The sequence below is a fragment of the Lipophrys pholis genome, assembly GCF_963383615.2.
Source record: "Lipophrys pholis genome assembly, chromosome: 2".
Taxonomy (NCBI): Eukaryota; Metazoa; Chordata; class Actinopteri; order Blenniiformes; family Blenniidae; genus Lipophrys; species Lipophrys pholis.
Window position 1 is genome coordinate 5,063,703 of NC_137636.1, and position 24,716 is coordinate 5,088,418.

Below are 24,716 nucleotides of genomic sequence, written 5' to 3' on the forward strand. Positions count from 1 at the left end.
TGAAAAACTGTCATCATTAATTTTCATGATGTATTTGGACTGGACTATAACTAAATAAAAATTAATGCATGTGCAGCAAAGCTGCATATAGTTATAATTTATACTTTCGTCAATTCATAAAAACGAGATGAAAATGAACATCGGGACAAAAACCAGTCAGGTGACGCAAAAGGCAACAGGAAGTTGGAGTCAGTGAGGAAACGGTTCCGGTTTTCAGCTTTTTTGTAATCTTTATTAGCAGACTGGTTTGTTTTCGTAGACTACAAATAAATAGATTCATCCTTTCAGCTCTCATGTTCCTGTTTGGAGGGGAAGTGGAGGCGGGGGGGGGGGGGGGGGGGGGGTCTGCCTATAACAAACAGCTGAGTGTGTTTTACTTTGAAAATACTGAGTGAATTATCGGGAGGAACCCAGCAGATGAGTGTAAACTGAAGACCTGAAGTGGAGGCAGACTTTAGATAGGAGGGGGGGTGGGGGGGGGGTTACAGTGGTGGTGCATAGTTTGAAAAGCATGACGAGGTTTCAGGAGTCAGAATCGTCTGTGTGGATCCAGAACATGAAATTTAACACGGAAAAGGTAGAAACAGTTGTCACATTTTCAAGTTGGTGGGATTTATCGCCCTCTAGAGGAGGAACTTCAGATTACCGCTAATCTAGGCCCCGTTTATATAACGCTTTCAAGCGGAAACAGAAAACTTTAGTAACGTTTTGGGTGTTCGTTTCCATGACAACGGTGCTCGGCGCCACTGAAAACTAATACTTTATTTGTTCTGATGTGTCTGTAGTTACAGGATCCACACAGAGGATCAGAATCCGACTCAGACCGTCAGTAATCAGTCGTGGAATCTGAAAACCCGGGCGAGGAGCGGAGGTCGCTCGCACGTGGAGTCTTCTCTCAAATCAGAGCTAAAAATATAGAAACTGCACTTCTTTATCACGAATGAAAGAAAGTGAATGAAGACGGACACTCTGGTTTGAAGAGAATCAAACAGATTTTTTTTTTCTCCCTCCGACATCACTTTGAAAATGTCTGGACAGAAAAGTTACAAAACAGAAACTCTGGATGACGAGAGAGAGAGAGAGAGAGAGAGAGAGAGAGAGAGAGAGAGAGAGAGAAATACTGTCTCACTCCAGGAGGGCGGGGAACGGGTTCCATGCAGCCCGTCGCCCCGCCCTCACAGGCTCTGGCTCCGCCCACACACGGCAGTAAAGGGTTCTCCCACCGGGGGCGCCGTTCAGTACGAGCCGTACCGGTCCTGAGGAGACAGAACAAGTCTGAGTGTGTGTCTGTGGTTCAGTGGACCGCCAGGAGGAATCGAACCACCGCTCACCTGGATGGTGTTCATCACGCCGTTAGCAAGGACCGCCATCTTCCCCGCCACCGTCTTCACGCCTTGTTTGAACTGAGCGATGTCCGGACCAGAGGGGAGGACGCTGTCCAGGCCCGAGGCCCGGCCTGGGGGGAGGGGGGAGAGTGAGAAGGGAGGAGGCGTGTCCATGTTGATTAAAATGTGTCCACATTGTGTCTTTTAGTCCACGCCGTGTCGTGTCCATACCTTTGTTCTCTCCATCTCCGAACAGATCTGCGGAGCTGATGGAGCTGTTCCCAGAGAGACTCTCCAGACGGGTCTTTGCATCGTACTGAGGAGGAGAGACATCGTCACACTCCTGCAGGAGAACCACTGCACCTCCTCAATTCACCTCCTCACAGCTTCAGCCCTCTGCACCTCCTCACCTCAGCGCTGCTCTCCCGACCGAAGAACATGTCTGACGAGATCGCCTTGGCGTTGGCAAACTTCTGCCGCGCCTCGCTGGACTCCGACACGGGAGACGACGCCTCCGCTTTTCTCCTGCTGGGGAGTCTGAGGGAGGAGGAGAGAGTCAGGGGGAGGAGTAGGAGGGAGTCACACACACACACACACACACACACACACACACACACACACACACACACACACACACACACACACACACACACACACACACACACACACACACACACACACACACACACACACACACACACACACACACACACACACACACACACACACACACACACACACACACACACACACACACACACACACACACCTCTCTCCGATTGGCTGGATGCTGGAGATGGTGACCTCCTCTTTGGGCTCCTCCTTCTCCAGAGTCCAGGAGGAGGTGAAGGAGGCTCCTCCTCCCTCAGTGTCCCACCGGGACCCGAAGCTGTCCCCCACAGTGAAGGGGTTGTCCTTATATCTGAGGGCACAGGGGGTGGGGGGGGTCAGACTGTGTGTGAGTGTGTGTGTGTGTGTGTGTGTGTGTGTGTGTGTGTGTGTGTGTGTGTGTGTGTGTGTGTGTGTGTGTGTGCCGTACTTCGGGGGTCCGGAGGTGAAGCCCGGCTCATCAAACATGTCGAGTTTAGAGCGAGAAGACGACTTGACTCCAACTGGGGTCTCCTGTTCAATCACCTGCATCTCCGACATGACGGAGTGAGACACCACACTGAGAGAGAGAGAGAGAGAGAGAGAGAGCGCGAGAGCGAGAGAGCGAGAGAGCGAGAGAGAGAGAGACATTAGTTGTGGTTAAAGGATGTCAGTGTATCTTGTGTCTGCCCTCAGGCTGCTGGCGGTCAGATTATAAATAATCTGAAATGTGCACATTCCATTAACACTTTGTTGTCGTTCCCTGTTCAGCTGCTGTGATGTCAGAGGAGGAGTAATCCTCGCCGTCACCTGTTTCTGATTACAGGCAGGAAAACATTTATCAGGGGACGTCAGGTTACCTCCTGTTCCCGAAGCCCATGCCGAGCCTCTCCGCCTGCTCCCTCTTCTTCCCCTCCAGAGTCTGGATCTTCTTCTCCTCCATCTTTCTGTCGATCTCCAGCTCTTTGTAGGCCAGACGCATGGAGGCCACGCTGCGGCAGAAACACACCAACACGTTCTTCACCATCACCTCCATCACCCTGGACCTCAACCTGTGTGCGTTTGGACCTTACATGGACTCCTCCGCTTGTTTCTTGGCCTCGGCCACCTGCTCCTCCCTCATCTTCTCAGCCACCTGGGCCTGTTTCTCCACCTCGGAGAAGCTCTGACTGCTCACCTTCTGAGCTCCCAGACCTTTCTTTGCTCCCAGCTGCGGCAGACGACAGAATATTAGAGACCAGGACATGACGACGGTGCTTGGGAGTCATTGAAAACGAGACTTTTAGAAAACGCTCAGGCTCGCTCCGTCTCCTTATTTATGTGACAGCACGGCTGAAGTTAATAGTAGATAATAATAGAATTCTTCTGCACGTCTCACTCATTATGTGAGTCGTGGTGATTGTGCACTGCTCCAGAGGTGGAACACGGGTTAAAGAAGCGAGGTTCGCCCACTCACCCCTTTCTTGGCAGTCATGGGCTTCTTCTTCCCAATGATGGAGGGCTTCACGTCTGCAACACAGACAGAAAACTCAAACTTTAACATCTTTGTTAAACCAGAAGAGGAGGAAGATGCTCCGAGAAGGATTTCAGTTGTTATGTAAGTGCAAACCAGCCAGTCGTTAGAGGCACAGAGGGAGTTAAAGAGCTTCAGAACCCATTCAACTAATCTGGAGACATTTTAACCAGCTAAAAAGGAGACAAGAGACACCTGAGGGGGTTTCTTCTTTCACAGTATCTATCAGGTGGACAAGCAGGGGAGCGAGGAGTGGGGGTTTACAGTGGAAGTGCACAGGTTGAAAAGCCTGACGAGGGTTCACTAGTCTGAATTGTCTGTGTGGATCCAGACTGTCAAATTTAACATTAAAAAGATAAAGACAATTTCCCTATTTTCAAGTTTGTGGGATTTATCGCTCTCAAGAGGAGGAACGGCAGATTACAGCTAATCCAGGCCACGATTATATAAAGTGCAAACCTTAAATATAAGTAAAAACAGAAAACTTAAGTACCGTCTTGTGTGTCCGTTTACATAACGGTGCTCGGAGCCACTGAAAATGCAACTCTTCAAAAAAACTAAACAAACGACTCCGTGGAAATGGGGGCGAAACGCAACCTTTCAAAAACGCTCCAACTCTGTCTCCATGTAAACAATCGAAAACGCAACTTTTTAAAAACGGTACGACTCCATCTCAGCGGAAAACACAACTTTTCTGAAACACTGTTACTGGTCATACGCACTACAGCCGTAGTAACTAGTTCTGCACATGCTCAGTAGATGAACAATAACAACAACGTTTCCTCCAGAGTGTCATGACTCAGTTTATATTCTCCTGGGACTTTATAGTTTTATAGTCGACAGTCACAGTAACAACAATCCATCTTGGTCAACTGTCCATATGAATGTCTATGTATTCCCATTGTTAATGTCTACAGCATGTTGTTCTCTGCACACGTGTGTGTGTGTGTGGTTTCATTCCAAAAACAAACAACAGCACCAACTTGTGGCCTGGCATGCTAGCAACATCATTTTCAGACGCAAAACTGAGAGGAAAACCTAAAAACGCCTTTTCCACTTAAAACGTTGTGGCGTCGCCAGGCCCTCAGATTTGACGAGCAGAGGAAGAGAGAGGAGCCAGCTGAGCGTCACACTCATGCCTGAGGAGCCACAAACAGCAGCAGATCACCTGCAGACGTCCGTCTGTCCGGAGACGACAAACACATGGAGTCGTCTACGGGACGAGACCGTCAGAGTCACACACACACACACAACAAAGAGATCGTCACACAGATCACACACTCAAATCAAACATGTACAGGAGATCATCAGTCAACCTGTCCTAGCGATTTCTTTTACACCTAAAGGGCAGTTAGTTTGGAATCCTTTAAACATCATAACCACACTAATTAACTGTTGCTCTGGAGATGTCCAGAAGAGAGATTAAAGTCTCAGATCCTCACATCCTATTTGAGGAGGTTAAATGCTTCATGTTCCATTACGATGAAATCTTTGGGCTCCAGTCTCAGGAACTGCAGGCTTCCTGTTTGTGTAGATGATTGCTGACACTTGATGATGGCTGTTGTGTAACATGTGACTGAAACTATTCAGAGAAACGGACTCACCGATGGAGGCTTTAGGTGACGTGCTCAGACCGTCGATGCTCGGGCCCTCCTCCGACTCTGTGGGAACACTCAGAAGTTACTACGGTCCTGCCTCCGGACACAAAGACTGGACTCAGCTAACGCAGGGACGTGGAAACACACATCTAATAAACTCAACCACAGAAGAAGCTCCTCAAACTCACGTGAAACATGAAAAAAAAAAAAAAAAAAACACTGCCTGGGCCACGATTCTCTCATGCGACGGTATTTTAATTACTAAGCAGAGATTTGTGGCAATACCTACAAATATTCACTACATTCACTGCAGACACTGCAAAAATTCACTCAGAGCAACGGTTACCGAGAGCACACAAATACACAATTTCAAAAAAAATGAAAATTTAGTGATGTTAAAGTCAACAACATAAAAATGGATCATTTTCTGAAGCGTTTCTACAGGAAATGTGTAAAGATGTCCGACCTTTAGCTGTGGTGTCGACCAGCTGTGCGTTCTGCTCGGGTTCTGCCGCTGGCATTATGCACCAGTCGTTCACAGACTGGAAAAAAAAAAAAGAAAAAAAAAAGAAAATTACACATAGAACAGGGAAGACTCAGCTCGGCTCAGCCTGACTGCTCGCAGCAGAAAAACTTTCCGTGACGTCTCAAGTGACAACTCATCGTTTTTGTGTTTTCATTTCACAAAAGTTTCACGTTTACATAGAAACGTTTTGGAAACAATGTCAGTTTCCACAGAAACGGCAGAAACACTGAAAACAATATAGTTTGCATGTTGGACCACTAGATGGTGTCGTCGTTAGTTTTTCTAATGAAACCACACACGCAGAGCAATGCATGACGGCTCCGGTGTGCAGGTGGTGCAGCGTTTTTCGCCGTCTACACGAAAACAGAACCAGAGCGTTTTCAAAGGGTTGCATGTCCTCCTGTTTCCACGGAGATAAGTTGCGTTTTCCACTGTTAACGCAGAGACAAAGTGTTTCCCAAAACTTTTTTTTTTAACCTGTTTCGATGGAGACGGAGCCCGAGCTTTTTCAAAAAGTTACGTGGAGATGGGAGTATTTTCAAAAACCTTACTTTAACCCATTTCCATGGAGATGGAGCCTGAGCATTTTTTAAAAGTTGTGTTTTCAGTGGTTACGAGCAGCGTTGTCTTTTAAACAGGCACCCAATGTAATGGAATCTGTAACATTTTCAATCCGCCTTAAAAAGTCTACTTTTGTTAAATTATGGACCAAATGGGTTAGTTACATCCAGTCCTTACGACCAGATTTTATTGAGGTTACTTGTATTTAGAAAGTAACATTTCTCACCCCCTTTGGAATTGGTGTTGGATTGGCATTTCTGTTTTTTATTTTTATTTTTTCTACGATCAACTGTGCACACTGTTTCTCTCCCTACTTGTTCTGAGTTTGTTGTTGGTTTTTCTTTTGTTGGTTTTTTTTGTTTTTTGTTTTGTTTTTCTTTTCTTTTCTTTTCGCTTTATTTTGTACAAAAAAAAAAGGAAAAAGAAAAGTGGATAATGTGATGACTTGTCTTATTGTAACCTGTTGTACTTCACCATTTTTTGAAAATAAAGAATTTAAAAAAATAAAAAATAAACAGGCACCCAAAACACTGAAAGTTTTCTTGTTTTCACTTGAAAACACAAACTTCCTGATAACAACAAAAATCCTGTTGTTTTCACACAAAGTGGTACAAACACATCACCAAAAGTTTCCATTCAAGAGAGATGTGAATTGATCTTGTTGAAGAAGCTAGTAAACGCTAACCTGAATGTTTTCTTCGAAGAAGTCGGCCTCTTTCTTCTCGGAGGGCGTGGTCGGAGCGCCCCCTGCAGACGTGTCGATCCACAGCTGCAACAGAAGCCGAGGGACATTAGTGACGCTCCAACAGGACGCCTACTGTCTGATTTATCAACTCTCTGATGGTGCGGGCAGGTTGAGATTACAGTAACCTGTGTACTCTGTACTCTGACCAAATCTCGCTCTTACATGATAATCTTCCTCTGAAATTACATCCAGGTTGTTTTTCTGGCCGAGTCTCATTGTGACTGAAATCCTTTTTTTATTTCTCCTCATGTAAACTGAGATTTGAAGGAGAAGCAGACAGTTTACCGACCAATGGACATTTTGTGGATTAGTCCAGACACTCCCAGTTCGATTATGAAAACTCCTCGTCTGTGATCACTAAACTAGTATTTAAAAAGAAGGAAAACATTAAAGTGGAAATGTTTTATGTCTTGACAGTAATTTACTTCATAATGTCCAAATAATATTATTATAATATATAATATAACCAATAATCCTGAACTCAGTCCTCCTGACAGAGGTTTCAAAGAGGTCCATTTCAAAAATGAAAGTAATCAAATCCATCAGATTAGGTACTTAATTACTTCCATACCATGGTATTTAGTTTATAGTTGTAATCAGTTAGTTTTTATTTTCAGTAGCGAGTAAAATATCTCCATTACTTTTTGAAGAAGGTACAAATTAAGTATGTTCTCCCACTTGTTACTAGTTACTTTTTACTTGCAGTAACTGCAAAGTAACTACTCACATCAGTGCCGTATTTGGACAGGGCGGCGTTGGCCTGCTGCCGGATCTTCTCCCGGTACATCTGTGCCGCGCGGCTGTTGTATTTCGCGTTGGAGTCGTTTGTGGAGCAGCCGTGCTGACGAAAGAACGCCGTCTGCAGGCAGAGGAGGGAATCGCACTCAGTGTCAGAAAACATGGAAGTGAAAAAGAAAAAAAACTTCCTGAGGATGTAGAACGTGACACTCACTGCGTTGGCGTTGCCTCCGACCTGCATACATCGTAGCTGGAACCAGTTCCAGTTGGAGTCTAACTCAGTGGATCTGAGGGGGAAACATCACGTCATGTTCAGTGTCTCTTTGTGAAATCAACACGAGTTCAAATGGAGTCCCAACAATGACGTCTCAACTGCAGATTAGTTTAAGGTTGAGAGGAAAAAAAAAACAAACCCTGGACTAAACACAAACTGACCTAGACTCTGAATGAAGTCACCTTACAGTAAGCTTTCGAATGAAAACGCATCGTTTTTGTTTCAGAAATGTTTCACGTTTCAATGGCAACATTCTGGAAACGATGTTCGTTTAAATGGAAACGGCAGAAACGCTGAAAAATTGTAGTTAGCATGCCCGGCCACTAGTCGGTGCTGTTGTTTGTTTTTGTGATCAACCCACACACACACATGCAGGAGAGAACAATACACCATAAAATGTAACAAAGGAACAGGCATTCCAGTGGACAGACGACCAAGTTGGATTATTATTACAGTGACTGTCAACTATAAAACGAAGGTTTTCAAAAAGTTCCACTTGGGTAGCTGTTTTCGAAAAGTAAATTTTTCAGTGGCTCATCGCACCGCTGCGTCGTGCAAATGGACCCCCAAAACGTTATGAAAGTTTCCACTTGAAACGTTGTTGTGTAAATGTGGTTTAAGCTGCGCCCTATATGAGGTCTGACATGGAATCTTTAGCAACTTCCGCCATGGCCGCACGGTGGCGCTGTGGTTAGCGCTTGGAGCGCTACTTTGGTTTCGTCCTACACTAGCAAATCCACCCCACACCTGCTCTGTGTGGCTGCTACTGATGGGTCGTTCAGTAAAAATTGCTCCAAGGAAATAAATACAGATGTTAGAATAAAAAAAAGAGAAATAAATGTCTGTTCTAAACTTTCACCCCGACTCTGACCTGATGAAGCTGAGGTGAACTCCCAGCGAGCGGTGGATACCCGAGCAGTCGATGCAGAGGAACACTCCATACGAGATGCTGGCCCAGCTCGGGTTCTTGGCAGCACAGTCGAAACATGCCTGCAAAAAAACAACAGAATTAGTCTGTACTGTCACCGTCAGACATATTTCTTGATTTTTGATTTCACTTCATGTTATCAGCCACTCAGTTTCAAAGTACAATAGTTTCAGGCAATGTTTTTAATGTCCTCTGTATTATGAGCGTGACACCACAGTTGCTAGATGACAGATGTGCCACTTCAGAGCCAAATGACACCACATAGTTAAGAGTTTATCGAGAGTCATATCACCATGTCCTGAAGTTCAAGACCCCAAATGAAAGTACAGATGTAGCATGAACCGTAAACAGAAAGTTCAGTCAACGTCATCATCATAAATAAAGCTCTGTAGTATTGCCGATGCAGGTCAGTCACATCAGGGTTGAGTAACAAAACAACCTCGATATTCGATCAAGACAAAACTCCATGGGATTAAGATAACAGTTAGTTAGGTTTTAAAAACAGAAATAAAGTTGAGTGTCATTTGCATAAAAGTGAAAATGTACACAGCCCTGTTTCAAGTCTTTTTTATGTTTTCGTTTCAGAAAAGTTCCACGTTTAGGTGAAAACGTTCTGGAAACGATGTCAATTTCCATAGCAACTGCAGACACATTGAAAATGATGTAGTTAGCATGCCATCCACTCGGGACAGAACCCGGGGATTTCCAGAAAGTCTTGTATTTGCACGTTTCCACAATAACGCAAGCGGAGCATAGCTGTTGTCAAAAAATTGTGGTCTGATCACCATTGTCAGGTAAAGAGAAATCCAAACACAAGTTTTGCGTTTTCACTTGAAATCGTCGCCATGTAAATGGGTTCTTGTTTATCCACCTGGTGGTGACTGTAAACAGCAGGGGGCCAAGGACTGAGCCCTGAGGGACACCCCAACTTCTATATCAGAGCTGCAGACACAGATCCTGGAAGTCCCGTTATTGACATCCAAGCGAAACATATAAAGAAATATGGTCCTACTCTAATATGAATAATAGTTGTTTTTTGGTTTAGTTATATTAATTTGTATGGACTGTGTAATAAAACGAAGTTAATGTATATTCGCTAATCATCATATTGGCTCTAAATGAGTTAGTTTACAAGGTGAAACCGCTTCTAGACAACGTGGTGATAACAAGTAGTAAACATATTGATTTAAGTTTTAATGAATAAAGATGTATAATGCAGTCAGAAGATGTAAACCTTTCAGTCCATTCAGTCAAACACACGTCAATTACGAACATATGGTTTGATTAAGAGTCAACTGACGAGACATAATTGTTATGATGATGAAAATGTTGCGTTACATGACATATGTGAAGTTAAATGACGACAAGCTTGTTGTTCCGTTGAGCCGACTCCTGCGGACTCAAACCGTTTACGTGGCCTTTACATGTCACCGCTGTACCGGCAGGCTAGCTCACGTTAGCTCCGACGAGTTATACTCCATACGCAGAAGGGACGCAGAAGGGACGCAGAGGCTTCCGCGGAGCCTCTGCGTCCCGAGGCTACGCAGTACCCAACGCGTACTGTAGACGCAGAGGTATAGAAACCTGTTAGCCTCCGTTAGCATCCTGACCGTGTAGAAGCCGGGCCTGGATCAGGAAACGGCTCCCCGGTTTGTTAACAGCTTCTGAATCGCATCGAAGCCGACAAGTGCCTCAAAACCAGACGCTAACTCAGCCACATCGTCACGGCGTGTTACCTTGTTGGTGGGAATAGATCTCAATCTCTTGAAGATGTTCAGGATCTCCGTCTTATTTGGTTCCATGGCCATCTTCTCTCTGCCACTGTGACGTAGTCATACACTGACGTCACTGCAACGGCAGCCCGGAGGACCGTTCCTCCAGTCTGGCTCTGCTGAACGTCGTTTTTTCTTTTTTTTTTTTTTAAACCTTTATTTACGAAACAACAAACAATACTATTACAAACTTTTGTAGAGGAAAGCAATCTCAGATATGAACATTTTTAAAGAACATGCTGGAGGAACATTAACAAAGTCAACCTCAATAATAAATTAATCGTCATTATAATATCGAGATCAAATTTGAATAGCTGGTGATACATTTTTGGTAAATGGGTTTATATCATCCATAAAAAAACTAAATGTGAGTTTCATTGAGATAAAGTAAATCTGTTAATTTCAGTGATTACCAGTTTTTTAATATTCAATTAATATCCAGCAAAAATAATTTTTGTAAACAAACAGTGAACAAACAAATGTTCTAAAGTTTACCCACTGGAATTGCAAAATGAGCACAAATCAACTTCAAATGTGAATCTCTTTTTAAGAAAGTCAGCCACTGGGTAGACTAGATTTACTATTTTAAAGTGAGTCTCCTTAACCTTTGGGGATTTTGGCCGTTTAATAAATTTGGAGTTAGAATTAATTATAGTCTCATTCAGCACATTCTAAAATGTAAATCTGCCATATTCACGATAAATAATTTGGTTTAAAGCATCACTAATTAACTTATTATTACATTTTTTATCTATTAAATTACAGCCATGCTCTGCTGAAAGTTTCCTGCTCTGAGTCTGGTTCTACAGAAAATCTTCCCATATGAGTCTGGTTCTGTTAGGTTCTCCTCCTCTGAGATGGAATTCTAATTAAAAACCATAACAATGTGACATCATAGATGATTCCGTCATTATCACGACGGTTTCTAACAATGTGAGCGAGTACATGAAAAACATCGGGAGAATAAATAAGTGAATGAAACACGTCAGCAGTTTGTTTTCTCTAACAAGAATCAGGTCGATCCGGTCAGGTGAGCTCATGAAGACACTCATCCTCCTCCTCCTCCACCGCCTCCTCCTCCTCCTCCTCCTCCTTCTCCTCCTAATAGCTTCAGTAGGACCTGTTTCCTCTGTCACATTGTACGGCGACATGATGGAGGCCGGTAGATTTGTCCTGGTGCTGCTCTCCCTCCTCGGCGCTGCGTTCAGCCTAAACTTCTATGGAGACAGTCTCCACTTCAAGCCTCCACAGAGGAACGAGGACGGGACCGTCACGGTATTTCACTCTGATACACATTATGATGGATCTATGGCATTATATAATATAATATAATATATAATACACATTTTGAACATAAATACTTGATTGAAGTTGAAGAATAAAAATTGTTCTGACTATGGGACCAACAGGTCAAACATCATGTCGGAGGAAAAGCTAATTTGGGTTAAATTTAAGACAATAAGTCTAACAAGTCCTGAACGAAGCAAACAGACACAGAAGACTAAAACTCCCTCCAGACCCCGCTGGCACATATGCGATATAGGCAAATGCTAAAGGTGCCGTGGCCTCCAGGGGGCGCCACAAAAATCCAGAAAAAATTCACATTTAATTTAATAATATCAAAACTAGTTATAACTGTTAACTCGGGAAATTGAAAGGCTCGCATTGTTTCGACTATAAAGCAATGTTCATTTAATATTACTATAAATAATGACAATAATAATACCAAAGAAGTCATTTTGTTAATAGTTTTTTTATTCAGTTTTTATGTTGTTTAAAGTGTTTGATGTTGTTTGTTGTATTTATAATGTATTACTATTATTACTATTTATTCATATCTTAAAAAATGAAAAACAATGGTGAAAACAATGCTAATCAATTTCTTTTGTAAGAGGATGGAAATCGCAGACAAACCTGTAGAAAACAATCATCATTATCATGAATTTAAAATTTGATTAACTTAAAAAAATATATATTTGGCAAAAAAAAACATCTCTCGATGAAACGTTTACATTTAATAAACTCTAACATGAATTTATAATAAAAGTGTTTATACTAAATTCACGTTCAATATTCCACCAGCAGGAGAAAGCAAAACAAGGAGGCTTTTATTCAGCTAAAATAAAAGTTCATAAGAGGAAGTTGTTCACAGACTTTTCTATTTTGGTCCCTTGTAAGAAAAAAAGAAAAAAAAACACAGTTTAGAGAGAATTAAAAACTAAGTTAAGATATTTTTACAGTGATCATAAACTGGGAGGAGGAAATCAGTTTGATTGTGAATGTAGTGTTTTAATTGTACTTTTTTTTTAAAAAATATTTTTTGATATTCAAAAGAAAATAAAAGATGAAAAAAAATTTGACTTTATTTAAAAAGCTTTTAATGCTTCAAAGTCAATGTCAATACAGACAAAAAAAGATAATTTCATAATTTGTAATAAATGTTTGGCACACACCTAAATAACACATGAAGATAACAAGACACACATTTCTATTAGTTTGTGTTAGAATTAATATAATTTGTTCCCCAAAAAGATTTTACTACTTTTAGGTTCAGGCCCCGCTGACATGAAAACGTTTCAAATGAAAACCTAGTCTTAGTGTTTTCGTTTCAGAAAGATTTAGCGTTTTCATGTTGGGCCAGGAGTGGGTGCTGTTGGTTGTTTTTTTATTGAAACCACAGACACACACATGCACGCATAGAACAACACGCTACAAACATTAACAATGGCAGGACACAAATATTTGTATGGATCCCAAAATACTACAAAACTTCACTCGAAAAAGTCTTGTGAACAGGGCCTTAGTTTATTACCTTTATCTTAATAAAGTTTTTATTTTATTTGGCCTTTGTTAACCCCTCTGTTTTATTGTTTCATGAACTTAATTACTTCACAATAACATTCCTAGTTGCTTTGTTTTAATATATTTATTTCCTTGTAAAGCTGTGAATTGTCTCTGAATAATTTCAAGAGAAATAAATTTGCCTTTGCCTAATGATTTATAATGATATCATACAAGACATTTCAATGTAATAATAAACTGGAGAATAGAACTTAGTCATTTAAATACTGTCACATTTAATTGTGAAAAGCCGTCTGAATTGGTGCGGTCTTACAGATGGATTCGACTTTAAAACATGAAATTATGGCGGAAATGCAAATTTAACACGTTTGAAAGTTGAATAACCACATTTTACTATTTTATCTTGTTTAATTTAATTTGAAGAAATCAAAGTGTTTAGTTTTTTTTAGAGCATACAAAGCATTGACAGTGGATGTAAAGAGGTGCAGGTCTCTAGAGAAGATCTCTGGACGACCTGTGGAAGACGGATCCAGATGAATCCATCCGTCCGTGTTTGTTCTGCAGGTGACCTTCTACAACCGGCAGAACGGGCGGAGCAGCTGCCAGGACGAATCGTCCTTCTCCTGTAAGGACGACGTCTGCAGCAGCCTCAGGAAGTTCAGCGTCCTGCAGACGGACCGGGACGACCCCGATCAGGGACACTGGTGCCAGTCTGAGGGACGGTCCACCGTGACCATTAGGAGAACCGGCAGAACCAGGACCGTGGCTCTGACGTGAGTCTGACCCACCTCAGGTCCACTTGGGACTACTACATGTCTTCTTTTGTCCTTCTCATATCTGGAGAATGTCTGTCAACTCCTCTGTTCTCCACGTATCAGTTAAGAGTTTTCAGAAAGGTTTTCCCCACTTACACGATGACGGAGCCCAGGAATTTTCAAAAAGTTGCGTTTTCCCCGTATACATGACAATGGAGTCTGAGTGTTTTGAAAAAGTACAATTTTGACGCGTTTCCACTGAGTTGAAGTTGAAGTATTTCTATAAAGTTAAGTTATACCCCGTTTACCTCGAGCATTTTCAGAAGAGCTGCGTTTCCCCCCTACGGAGACGGGATCGGAGCATTTTTTCACAACGTTCCACTGTGGGAGCCGTTTTCAAGAAGTTTGGTTTTCAGTGCCTTTTGAGCACCGTTGTCGAGGAAACAGACACACAAAACACAACAAAGGTTTTGCGTTTTCACCTGAAATCGGGGCCTTAGTTTCACTTTCATTCAGATCAGACGTTCATCAGAAAACTGTTGTCTTTGTCGGTGCAATCTGACTTCTTCATCAAGCAGCAGATGACAAGGAAGTATTTCCATGAAAATACTATAACACAAATCTTAGATAAATAGATAAAAACAGATACATAAAACAATAATAATAATTATAAATAAATTGCATAAATAACTTCACGAAAAGCTTAAAAACCCCATCTAAATACTGAAGCAAGTCTAAGATAAAAACACATTCAGATCAGAGATTAAATATCTACTAAACTACATGTTGAGATTTTAACTGTGATAGATATTGTTGTTTTTTACATAAGGCGTTTCTGTTCCCAGCAGGTGGTTTCTCCTCCGAGCTGCAGGTTCAGATCAGCTTGATCTCTGTAGTGTGAGCAGGAATCTGAAGCACGAGGAAGAGAGGACGGAAATAAAATCAGTTACAGTCAAACAGTCAAATCTGAAGTGGATTTACTGGTTTTCTAAGATGAACGACTGATAAGAATCAGATGAGAATCTGATGTTAAACACTACAAAGTGTCATGATGCCCACGTCTGTCGTTCTCACTGTATCATGAACTGAATACGATTGAAAATATGTCTTAGAAAAATATTTTTCACATTAAAAAACGTTTTTATTTTCTTTAGTGTGTGTGTGTGTGTGTGTCACTGACACGGCCGTGTGTTGCCTTCAGGGACTCGGGCTGTTGCTGGGTTTCTAATGTCGGGGGTCTCAGTCACTGGACGAGCGGGGCGGAGCTCGATCTGGGAACCCGGTCTGACTCCCGGTCCATCAACCGCTGCCCGGTGACTGCCACCGTGTCGTCGCTACGGTAACAGCACACTTCACCAGTCACCTGTTGTTTACTGTATCTGTCCAGTGTCAAAGTCTGTGTGTTGCTGGCGTGACAAACTTTCAGACATTTGTGTTATTTTGACTGTGCTTACACAAAAGTTTGTTTCACTTTGACAACAAAAGTTGCTGTGAGATGTGAAAAGTTGCTGTTTCCTGCTTCAGGTTCCCTCAGAACTGTTTCTCCAGACTTCGTCTTCTCACCCACGATCCAGACGGAGACAACGTCAGATGTCGCTACGCCAATGAGACTGAAGCTCCATCAAACTTCACCCTGGACCAGGTACAACAGCAGCAGCAGCAGCAGCAGCAGCAACAACAACAACAACAACAACAACAACAACAACAACAACAACAACAACAACAACAACAATTGATGGGGATCATGACAGCCTCTGGCCCATTTAGATATTGCTAAAATATAGATGTTGAAGGTTTTAACAAAAACCTCGCTTTGTCGATCAGAGTCACTTGTTCAAAATGTTCTGTCACGGCTTTTTTTTTTTTTTCCCCCAAATATTTGAATGCGAGGAGGCAGGCGGCGGGATTCGGCATTTGGAGCTTTGACGGCTAATAATATCGAAACCACTCGACTAATCAAAAAGTTGTACATTTGTTTTTAGCAGAAGTGTCTCCTCTGTCGTTTAATCATATTATGAGGAAATCGCGTTTACACAAGGGCCTTTTTTGGGTGAAAATCTTATTTTGAAAGGAAAATTGCGGACTTCCTGTTGGATTCAGGTCAGGGGTATCGGCACGTGATTTTTTGGTCTTGATGAGATGAACAATTGAGTTTTGGTTAGATCTCCCTACAACATTCCTAGAGGCTGTGGTGGCCATTTTAGTGTTTCTAGGTGGTGCTAGAGAGCACATTTTGGCATCCTGGGGATTAATTTTGTCATTTTCTTAAATTCTTCACTAGTCCTGATGAGCTTGTCAAATTTGGTGAGGTTTTGAGGGTGTTTAAGTGGTCAAATTTGGGTCCAATGGTTCAGCAGAAAAATAATAATAAAGAATAATAATGATAATAATAATAAATATAAAAAGAAGAAACGTTATAAATACAGTTGTGTCCTTTCGGGCTCGGCACCTAATAACAGCCATGTTTGATTTAATCCTGCTTGCTCCTCTCAGGCTACGTGCACCATCAGCAGCTCCGGTGAAGTCCAGATCGGCATGTACGTGTTTGAAGTGATGATGGAGGACTTTCCCGTGAACAACCTCACCGTGACCTACGAGGACGGATCCAGTGTGTCTCACGAGGCGTCCAACTTGACGTCGCAGCCTCTGTGTAAAGTCAAGCTGCAGTTCACCGTGAACAGTGAGTGTGTCACTCACATCACATTTCGGATACATTTCATGTTGTCTTCAAACAGGCTGGTAAACACGTGACTTGAAAAATGTTCAATCTCTATTAAGAGACCGATTTTTAGCATTAATTCGTTAAAAGAAAGTTGCATGAATGTGCATAAACACCCAGAACTTAGTATTAATGACTCATGACTAAACTCAGGACTTGTTTACGCGACAACATTTCAAGTGAAAGCACATCGTTATTGAGTTTTCATTTCAGAGAAGTAGCATGTTTACACAACACCTTCTTGAAAACAATGTCCATTTTCAAGGAAACGGCAGACATGCTAAAAGCAATGTAGTTTGCATGCGAGCCCATGAGTTGGTGCTGTTGTTTGTTTTTGTAATGAAACCACACACACACACTTATGTGTGCAGAGGACAGTCCGCTATCAACAATAACAATGGGAGAACATGGACATTCTAGTGGACGGACGACCAAGTTGGATTGTTATTACTGTGACTGTCAAAATAAAACTACCAAGAATATGGACGGGGAGTCAAGTTCACTCTTGAGGCAGACGTTGTTGTTATTGTCCATCTACTGAGCATGTGCAGAACAACTGTTTACTACGGCCGTGGTTTGTAGGACAATAGAGTAGCAGCATTTCAGAAGAGTCCGAATGTTTTCAAATTGTTACACCTTGGGAGCCATTTTCTATAAGTGGTGTTTTCAGTATTGTTGTCATGGAAACAGACGCCCAAAATGCTATGAAAGTTTTCAGTGTTCACTTGAACATGTGTAAACGGGGCCCAACAAATAGACTAGAATAGACCAACACAGAGCAAAGACTAACATAAACCGACATAGAAGACAGAACAGCATAGACCAGCACAAACTAGCATGATTCAGCATCGATCAGCTTGAGCAGATGTAGACCAGAATAAAGCCAAAATAGACAAGGACTGACCAGCAGAACGTAGCATCACTTAGCCTCAGAAAGCATAATGTCTGTCTAATCGAATGACTTCCTGTTTGCTGTTTCAGTCCTCCCTTCAGTCCCGAGCTGTGACATCGGGCACACGCAGCCACTTTTTCTCTCCAGGACTCCGTCGCACGGCCAGATCTTGCGCGCCACCGTGGGCAAGACGTTCCAGCTGTACGCACAAGCTCAAGCCCTTCACGCCAGGTACCCGTATTACCCACAATCCCCTGGCATATGGGGCATTTCAGGATGTCTTCAGTTGGATCTCTCTGTTCCTCTGCAGCATTGAGGACTTTCAGGTGAGCGGCCCGCAGAACGTCACCAAGGTGTTCAAAGACGGCACGCTGGGGAAAGCAGAGCTGACCCTGAGCTGGACTCCGCAGATCGAAGACCTCAACAGAGACGTCCCCGTCTGCTTCTCGGCACAGACTAACAAGACGTGAGTCCGTCCCACAGTGGAGAAACGGGAAGAAAAGACTAAGAAGAAAAACTAAACTATAAACACTGTGCCGATTTTTGGCCGTCACAGACGAAATATAACAATCGTGGGTGAAGGCTCCGGTCATGTTTATGTATAGGACATCTTGTTCTTGCACAATCACGTCATTCTTTCCCAGCCACGTATTCTGGCGCAATCATGTCGACTCACGTCATAGCAGGCTACAATTCAGCTTGCGTTTTTATCGTGCAATCTGCACACAGCAAACTTCCTGTCGTGGAGTAAAGTTTATTAGATTCAAGTCGTACAGTGTGGCTAAAAAATCGTCTGTAGGAGCCTTTAGGCTTTGTTTACTCAACAACGTTGTGACAACGATGTCTGTTTACACGGCAATGGCAGATACGCTGAAAACAATGTAGTTACCATGCCGGGCCACTAGTGGGTGCAGTATGATGTATTTGTTCTGTTTTGTTAGTGGGAGGAAGATGCTCTATAATCTGAATGTCAGGTTTTGACATTCTAACAGTTGTTCTTAATGTGTTTTTTTTTATTTATTACTTAGCCAATCAGAAATGAGATGTGTTGTTGTCACGGTGACCCAAGCATCAGTTGAAGAAGGTTAGTCATGTCTACTCAATAACCAATTAGCCATGCATTTTGATTATTATGACTATTATGACCATGCCGTGGTTGTGTTTGCAGGGAAAGCGTCCGTTCTTTGCTCTCAGGGTAAAATGCTGGTGGTCCTGGAGAAGGCCTCAATGCCCGGCATCGACGTCACCTTCCTCAAGCTGCAGGACCCGAAGTGTTCGCTCACATCCAACAGCACTCACATCATGGGCACAATGTCACTACACACCTGCGGCACGACAATCGAGGTTTTTAATAAAAAAAAGAATAAAAAAACGCTGAGACTGCCATCGAACTGAAAGTTGTAAAGATACCGAAACCCTTCTGATGGTAAATTGTCAGAAATGAGCTTACTCATCACTTTTTATTTCTGCTTACAAACAGGATAAAGGCGACTTTATCATCTTCAGGAATGAGATCACTTCCTTCGAGCTGGCCAACACGATCATCACCCGAAGGAAGACTATTAAGATCGGCTTCTCCTGTCAGTTTCCCAAAACCCTCAGCATCTCCTCCTCCTACAACCTCCACGCGTCCGACTACATCTTCACGGAGTCCAGCTTCGGCAGCTTCGGCTACGCCTTCGAGATCTTTAAAGATGGAAACTTCACGGACAGAGTGGAGCCAAACGAGTACCCGGTGGCGGTCAAGCTGATGGAGAAGATTTACATGGGCATCGAGGCAAAATCAGAGCTGCCCAGCGTGAAGCTGTTCGTTGAGTCGTGCAGAGCAACTCCTAACGACAACCCTGAAAACAGCATGAACTACGACCTCATCAAGGACGGGTTAGTTTAGAGGCTAAAAGAGACCATATTAACTCGTAGCGTTTTGGGGGTCCATTCACACGACGGAGCCACTGAAAACTGTTTAAGAACGTCCCCCAAATTCGAACTTTTTTAAAACAACTTTTTTTAAATGGCCACTGCACATGCCCACCACGAAATAGTTCCGCACATACCAAAGTAGATGGACTCTAATGGGGGAAATGTTCCGGCCCTGCTGAAATTTGTAAAATGCTGCTTTTTGAAAACATTTTGACTTCGTCTCCGTGGAAACGGGGAAAACGCAACTTTTTGAAAACATTCCAACTCTGTTTCCATCTTCATGGAGATGGAGGTTAAAAAAAAAACTTAAACTTATCTGAATCGCTGCTACTGGTCGTGCATACCTCACCCATAGTAAATAGTTCTTCTGCACATGCTCAGTAGACGGACAGTAACAATGATTTCCTCCAGAGTGTCATGACTCCATAGTCTCCTGAGACTTGATAGTTTTATAGTTGACAGTCACCGTAAAAACGATCCAACTCGGCCGTCTGTCCATACGAACATCTGTGAACTCCCATTATTAATGTTTAGAGTGTATTGTTCTCTGTGTGCATGTACAGCACCAACTCCTGGCCCAGCATGCTAACTACATCGTGTTCAGAACGTTGACGTGTCAACGTAAAACTTTTCTGAAAGGAAAAAAAAAGAAAGATAAAATGGACTGGTAAAATGAGAGCAGTTTGGGGTTCAGTGTCTTTCCCAAGGACACTTTGGCATGTAGGTAGGCAAAGACGGGATTTGAACCTGCAATTTCCAATTTCCGAACTGCTCTACCAACCGAGCTATGTCGCCCCACAAAACATAAAAGCGATGCATTTCTCACTTGAAATGCTGTTGTGTAAAAGAGGCCTTGATGCCCCATGAAGATTAATATCATATTTTACTTTATAATTAATTTTCTCTGCAGGTGCACAAAAGATGAGACTCTTCAAGTCCACTCGTCTTCACCTACTTCCTTCAACTTTGAGGTTCAAGCCTTCAAGTTTACTGGGAACTTCGACCAGGTAATACAAAAGCATCACACACTACTGGAAGACCAGATGTTTCCTGGTATTTAATCATACATTTTATTTATATAGCACATTTTAAAATCAAACGACATCTCAAGGTGCTTCACGGAGCAAAAGGGGAAAAAAGAGAACATAAGACATAAAACACATGAGTAAAAGTAGTAAAATGTATAACCTTATTGATTCATCCGGGACAAGTGCTTAATATATTCTCAAAAGGTGTCAAAATCAGTCAAAGTCAGTTCAAAGAAAGATGGAAAAACATGCAGAAAAACAATGTGACACGACTCAGAAAACAGTTAAGAAACGGACGGAAGTGAAGTCACAAAATAAAGTTTAAAATCCGGCATAAACAGTCCAAAGCAAAGCTGGGAATAGCCCCGAGGACTCGGAGAGTGACAGCAGGCGTCTCCGCTCTCCGCAGGTCTACATCACCTGCACAGTGGTACTCTGTGAGGCCGACAGCTCCGTCTCCAGGTGTGCCCAGGGCTGCCTGAAGAACCCGTCCAGGAGACGCCGGAGAAGCCTGGACAGAGAGACCCAGGGTCACTACATCACCCAGGGTCCTCTGCAGTTTGTGCAGCAGGACAACAGGGACTCCCTCGGAGACCAAGGGGACCTCACAAGTAACCATGGAAACGTTGCAGAGGCACAAATACACACATCGGATAACCATGGAGATGTCAGAGGTGAGTGTGAAAGAGACACTGTCTCTCTGTCTCTGTCTGTCTGTCTGTCTGTCTGTCTGTCTGTCTGCCTGTCTCTGGCCCTGTCACCAGGCTGATGAATGCAGTTGAACTTACTTCAGTTTTGCTGCAGGTAGAATCAACATACTGATGGTTTCAGCTGTTTTATAATACTGGATTATTGTGACAAAAGAATGGTAAATAGTTTGTTGAAGGCCTTTCTCTCTCTCTCTCTCTCTCTCTCTCTCTCTCTCTCTCTCTCTCTCTCTCTCTCTCTCTCTCTCTCTCTCTCTCTCTCTCTCTCTCTCTGCAGCGTCCTCTGGTGACGTCTCCGAAGACAGTTTGAGATTCAGGTCGTTCCTGTCCTCCAACATCACCACCGTGGTGTTTGCCAGTGCCTTCCTCGTTGCCGTGGTGATTTTGGCCGTCATGGTTCGATACTACAGGAGAACAAAGACGACTGAAGACACCAACGCCCTGATAGAGGACGATGAGCAGAGTTGATGTCAACCTGTCTCACATCTACACGTCCTACTGCTTTGTTTTCCTTCATCAAGTTGAACTTTAACACTTTTTCTCTGCATATAAAAACTACGGTGGCCCGGAACTATCGCACCGGGCAAAAATCACAACACACAATCCACACATCTGTAAATTAACTCCTATTTATAAATTTTTTTTGTAAAAAAGCAATCAGTAAGTCATACTAATGACAGCAAATTCACTTAAAAACAACATGTAGTTTTTATAAACTGATAACGCTGTATTTTTTTTTTTTTTTTTAAGCATTAGATTTCATGACAAAATATTTGTAGGGATGTTTTTTTCCCCCTCAATTGTTGCAGATGTGTTTTATTCTTTTCCCTCCTTTTCATGGATGTTTGCTGTTGGCAACACCCGGCTGATCTGGTTCAAACTAGAAAATCAATCAATTGTTTTATTATTTTGTACCAAAGGTTAATTTAAAAGATTTCAAGGAAAAAAAGAAAAAGAAAAAGAAAAAGAAAAAGAAAAAGAAAAAGAAAAAGAAAAAGAAAAAGAAAAAGAAAAAGAAAAAGAAAAAGAAAAAGAAAAAGAAAAAGAATATATATATATATATAAAATTGAGTATGAATAAGTGGAGTTTGTGAATGATATAAAAACATTGGCGGTGATTGCGGGGTTGTTCTGCTAACTGAACAGCAAAATCAATGAAATTCAAATTGGTGCGTTTTCATTTGAAGCGTAGTACAAACAGGGCCTTAAACAGCTGAGAGGTGGTTTTCATGCTCTGAGCTTCTTTAAAAGTATAGATTGTACTATCTTGTAATTCCAAAAGAAGACAGTTATTACAGTTGGTAATTACTCATAAAAAGACATCTTCAGAAACTGAAGAAAATTAATGGATTATGTCTGAAAAGGTTTGTAGCTATGAAGCTAAATAAAGCTGCTGAATCAGGAGCAGGGTGCTCATCCTGCATGGTCTCTGTTAGATCACTGAAATGAACTTCTACTCCCTCCTCTGTCGTGGCGTTAGATTTGTGGCGACAGTTTTATTTTTTTCCAACCGGTTTATTTTCTCATTGCACTGTCCTCATAGTGTTTGCTGTTAGCCTGCATGTCTATGGAAACTTGAAAAAGTTTGGTCAAATGTGCTGTAAAATCTGAATATCAATGTGATCTGATTAAAAGTTGTTTCTTCTTTTTTTGAGTGGCTTATTTAGATCTTTTACCATGCTCGATGTATAAAATGTTAGTTTACTATTAAAAATTAACAGCAGGCAGAGGCGGGTTCAATCCTACACTGGTAACTGTATGTTAGATATGTTGCTGTGATGTCCTGATGTCATTTTCCTTTTTATGGTCTAAGTATTTGGTTTTTCAGGACAATAAATCACACTTTTGTTTTTGGATTGTTTGTCTGCCCATGTGGCATACACCATCTGTGACCACTAGATGTCACTGTATGACCACAGAAAGCTGCTACTGTACCACAGAAAAACCTCAGTTGCAGTTAAATCTGATGACAGAGCAAGAGAAATGTCTCCTTAAAGTAAAATGTCTTCAAAATGAAAAAAAAAAAAAGTCTCTAAAATGAAAAATATCACCAAAAAGGATAATTTCTAAACAATGTAATTGTAACTGCTGCGGCCCGCTTAGCCAGGGCTCTGTTGAAAAAGAGATACTTCAATCCCAATGGGACTCACTTGGTTAGTTAAAGGTTAAACAAGAAAAACAAAAAATGAAATATGTCTCAAAAAGAAAAATGTCCACAGCAGAATTTAAAGTGAAAGTAGAAACCAGAGAGAGAGCAAAAGAAAGAGTTACTGCGCTTAATAAAACTAAGGAGGATAGTTTTCAGCGTTTCTGCAGTGGAAACTGTTTTCAGAACTTTGTCAAGTGAACACAAAACTTCACTGAAACGAAAATGAAAAAAACCATTTTCACTTGAAATGTCATAAAAATGGTGCCTGAAACACAAGTATCAGAGGAGGCTGGGGTTTTTCCATGGTGACGTAACATCTGTCAATCCGCCTCCGGCCTCTGGTATCAGCTGTACATACTCATCTTCACTCCGTCTTGTACATGAGAGAACTTCTGCTGATCTTTTACACCATAGTTATTCGCTATAACACATGGATCCTTTGATGGAGTGAAACATTTATGTCCAGCTTGGAGGGTTGGTGTCGGATCTGATTCACACAGGTGTGATTTTTCTTGGAGTCTCAGCTCTTCTTCTGGCCAAATGTAATCTGAAATTAAGCCAACATGTGATGGATCACTGCCCTTTACTGGAAGCTCCGGTGCTTTCATGGTGTCTGCCAACTGGCAGCGGTGCAAAGACAACAAACAGAGGGCGAGGCGCTGTTTCCTGAGGCGGTTACCCGGTGGCAAGAATTTAAAGACAAAGTGCTGCACAACGTGAGGGACGGACTGACCTTCCTCTGGTGGAGGAGTTTAAGTATCTCAGGTTTTCATTCAGGAAGTGATGGAGGAGGGATGGAGGAGTGATGGAGGAGTTGATGAAGAAGAGCTGAGCTGTGAGGCAAGGCAAGACAAATTTATTTATAGAGCACCATTCAGACGCGACGCAATTCACAGTGCTTTATGAAGAAATAAAAGAAATACATTAAAGCAATCAATTTGGAATCTTAATCTTAAGCGATTGAGAGTATGAGATACTTTAAAACTTCTCACATTCTCTCTCACACACTCTTGTCCTTGACTTTACGCTTTTCCCATTTTGGTATTTGGCGACCCAAATCTCCCACAAATATTACGTCCTCTCCGTCAGAGAACCCCACACATCACACTGTTCCGGGTATTTTCGTAATCACCGGACATAACCTAAATGATAAGCAATGCTCTGTTTACTGGTCGG

At 42.2% G+C, this 24,716-nt stretch overlaps 2 protein-coding genes across 3 annotated transcripts; one reads left to right on the forward strand and one right to left on the reverse strand.

Moving 5' to 3' along the window:
- Positions 1–206: 206 nt before the first annotated feature.
- Positions 207–10,648, reverse strand: arfgap2 (ADP-ribosylation factor GTPase activating protein 2). 2 transcript variants are annotated; one of them, XM_080458147.1, is made up of 17 exons: positions 10,533–10,646; positions 8,740–8,858; positions 7,809–7,881; positions 7,584–7,715; positions 6,797–6,880; positions 5,491–5,566; positions 5,031–5,087; positions 4,595–4,639; positions 3,370–3,422; positions 2,987–3,123; positions 2,774–2,905; positions 2,365–2,493; positions 2,095–2,247; positions 1,736–1,862; positions 1,557–1,641; positions 1,332–1,456; positions 207–1,256 (listed from the first exon to the last, which is right to left on the reverse strand). In XM_080458147.1, the coding sequence occupies exons 1-17, from the start codon at positions 10,602–10,604 to the stop codon at positions 1,236–1,238; spliced, it is 1,620 nt and encodes a 539-aa protein (XP_080314273.1). In that variant the 5' UTR covers positions 10,605–10,646; the 3' UTR covers positions 207–1,235. The 2 variants fall into 2 exon arrangements, with proteins under 2 accessions (XP_080314273.1, XP_080314274.1); XM_080458148.1 differs by lacking the exon at positions 4,595–4,639 and having other exon boundaries at positions 10,533–10,648.
- Positions 10,649–11,689: 1,041 nt separating this feature from the next.
- On the forward strand, positions 11,690–23,038 carry LOC308106866 (uncharacterized protein). The gene is made up of 13 exons (XM_080458872.1): positions 11,690–11,843; positions 13,935–14,143; positions 15,327–15,464; positions 15,650–15,767; positions 16,619–16,805; positions 17,826–17,967; positions 18,047–18,202; positions 18,765–18,820; positions 18,905–19,080; positions 19,217–19,617; positions 20,567–20,663; positions 21,094–21,358; positions 21,669–23,038. Exons 1-13 carry the CDS (start codon positions 11,718–11,720, stop codon positions 21,857–21,859), a joined length of 2,262 nt encoding a protein of 753 aa, XP_080314998.1. The 5' UTR covers positions 11,690–11,717; the 3' UTR covers positions 21,860–23,038.
- Positions 23,039–24,716: the final 1,678 nt, after the last annotated feature.

Bases quoted from the DNA above. Each gene is read 5' to 3' on its own strand.
- arfgap2 (XM_080458147.1), bottom strand. From the start codon at position 10,604: ATGGCCATGGAACCAAATAAGACGGAGATCCTGAACATCTTCAAGAGA. The intron at 6,881-7,583 runs GTGAGTAGTTAC...CTTCTGTTGCAG, and splicing joins TGTCCAAATACGGCACTGAT to CTGTGGATCGACACGTCTGC. The intron at 2,248-2,364 runs GTACGGCACACA...CTGTGCCCTCAG, and splicing joins TTCACCTCCGGACCCCCGAA to ATATAAGGACAACCCCTTCA.
- LOC308106866 (XM_080458872.1), top strand. From the start codon at position 11,718: ATGATGGAGGCCGGTAGATTTGTCCTGGTGCTGCTCTCCCTCCTCGGC. The intron at 15,465-15,649 runs GTAACAGCACAC...TTCCTGCTTCAG, and splicing joins GCCACCGTGTCGTCGCTACG to GTTCCCTCAGAACTGTTTCT. The intron at 20,664-21,093 runs GTAATACAAAAG...CGCTCTCCGCAG, and splicing joins TTACTGGGAACTTCGACCAG to GTCTACATCACCTGCACAGT.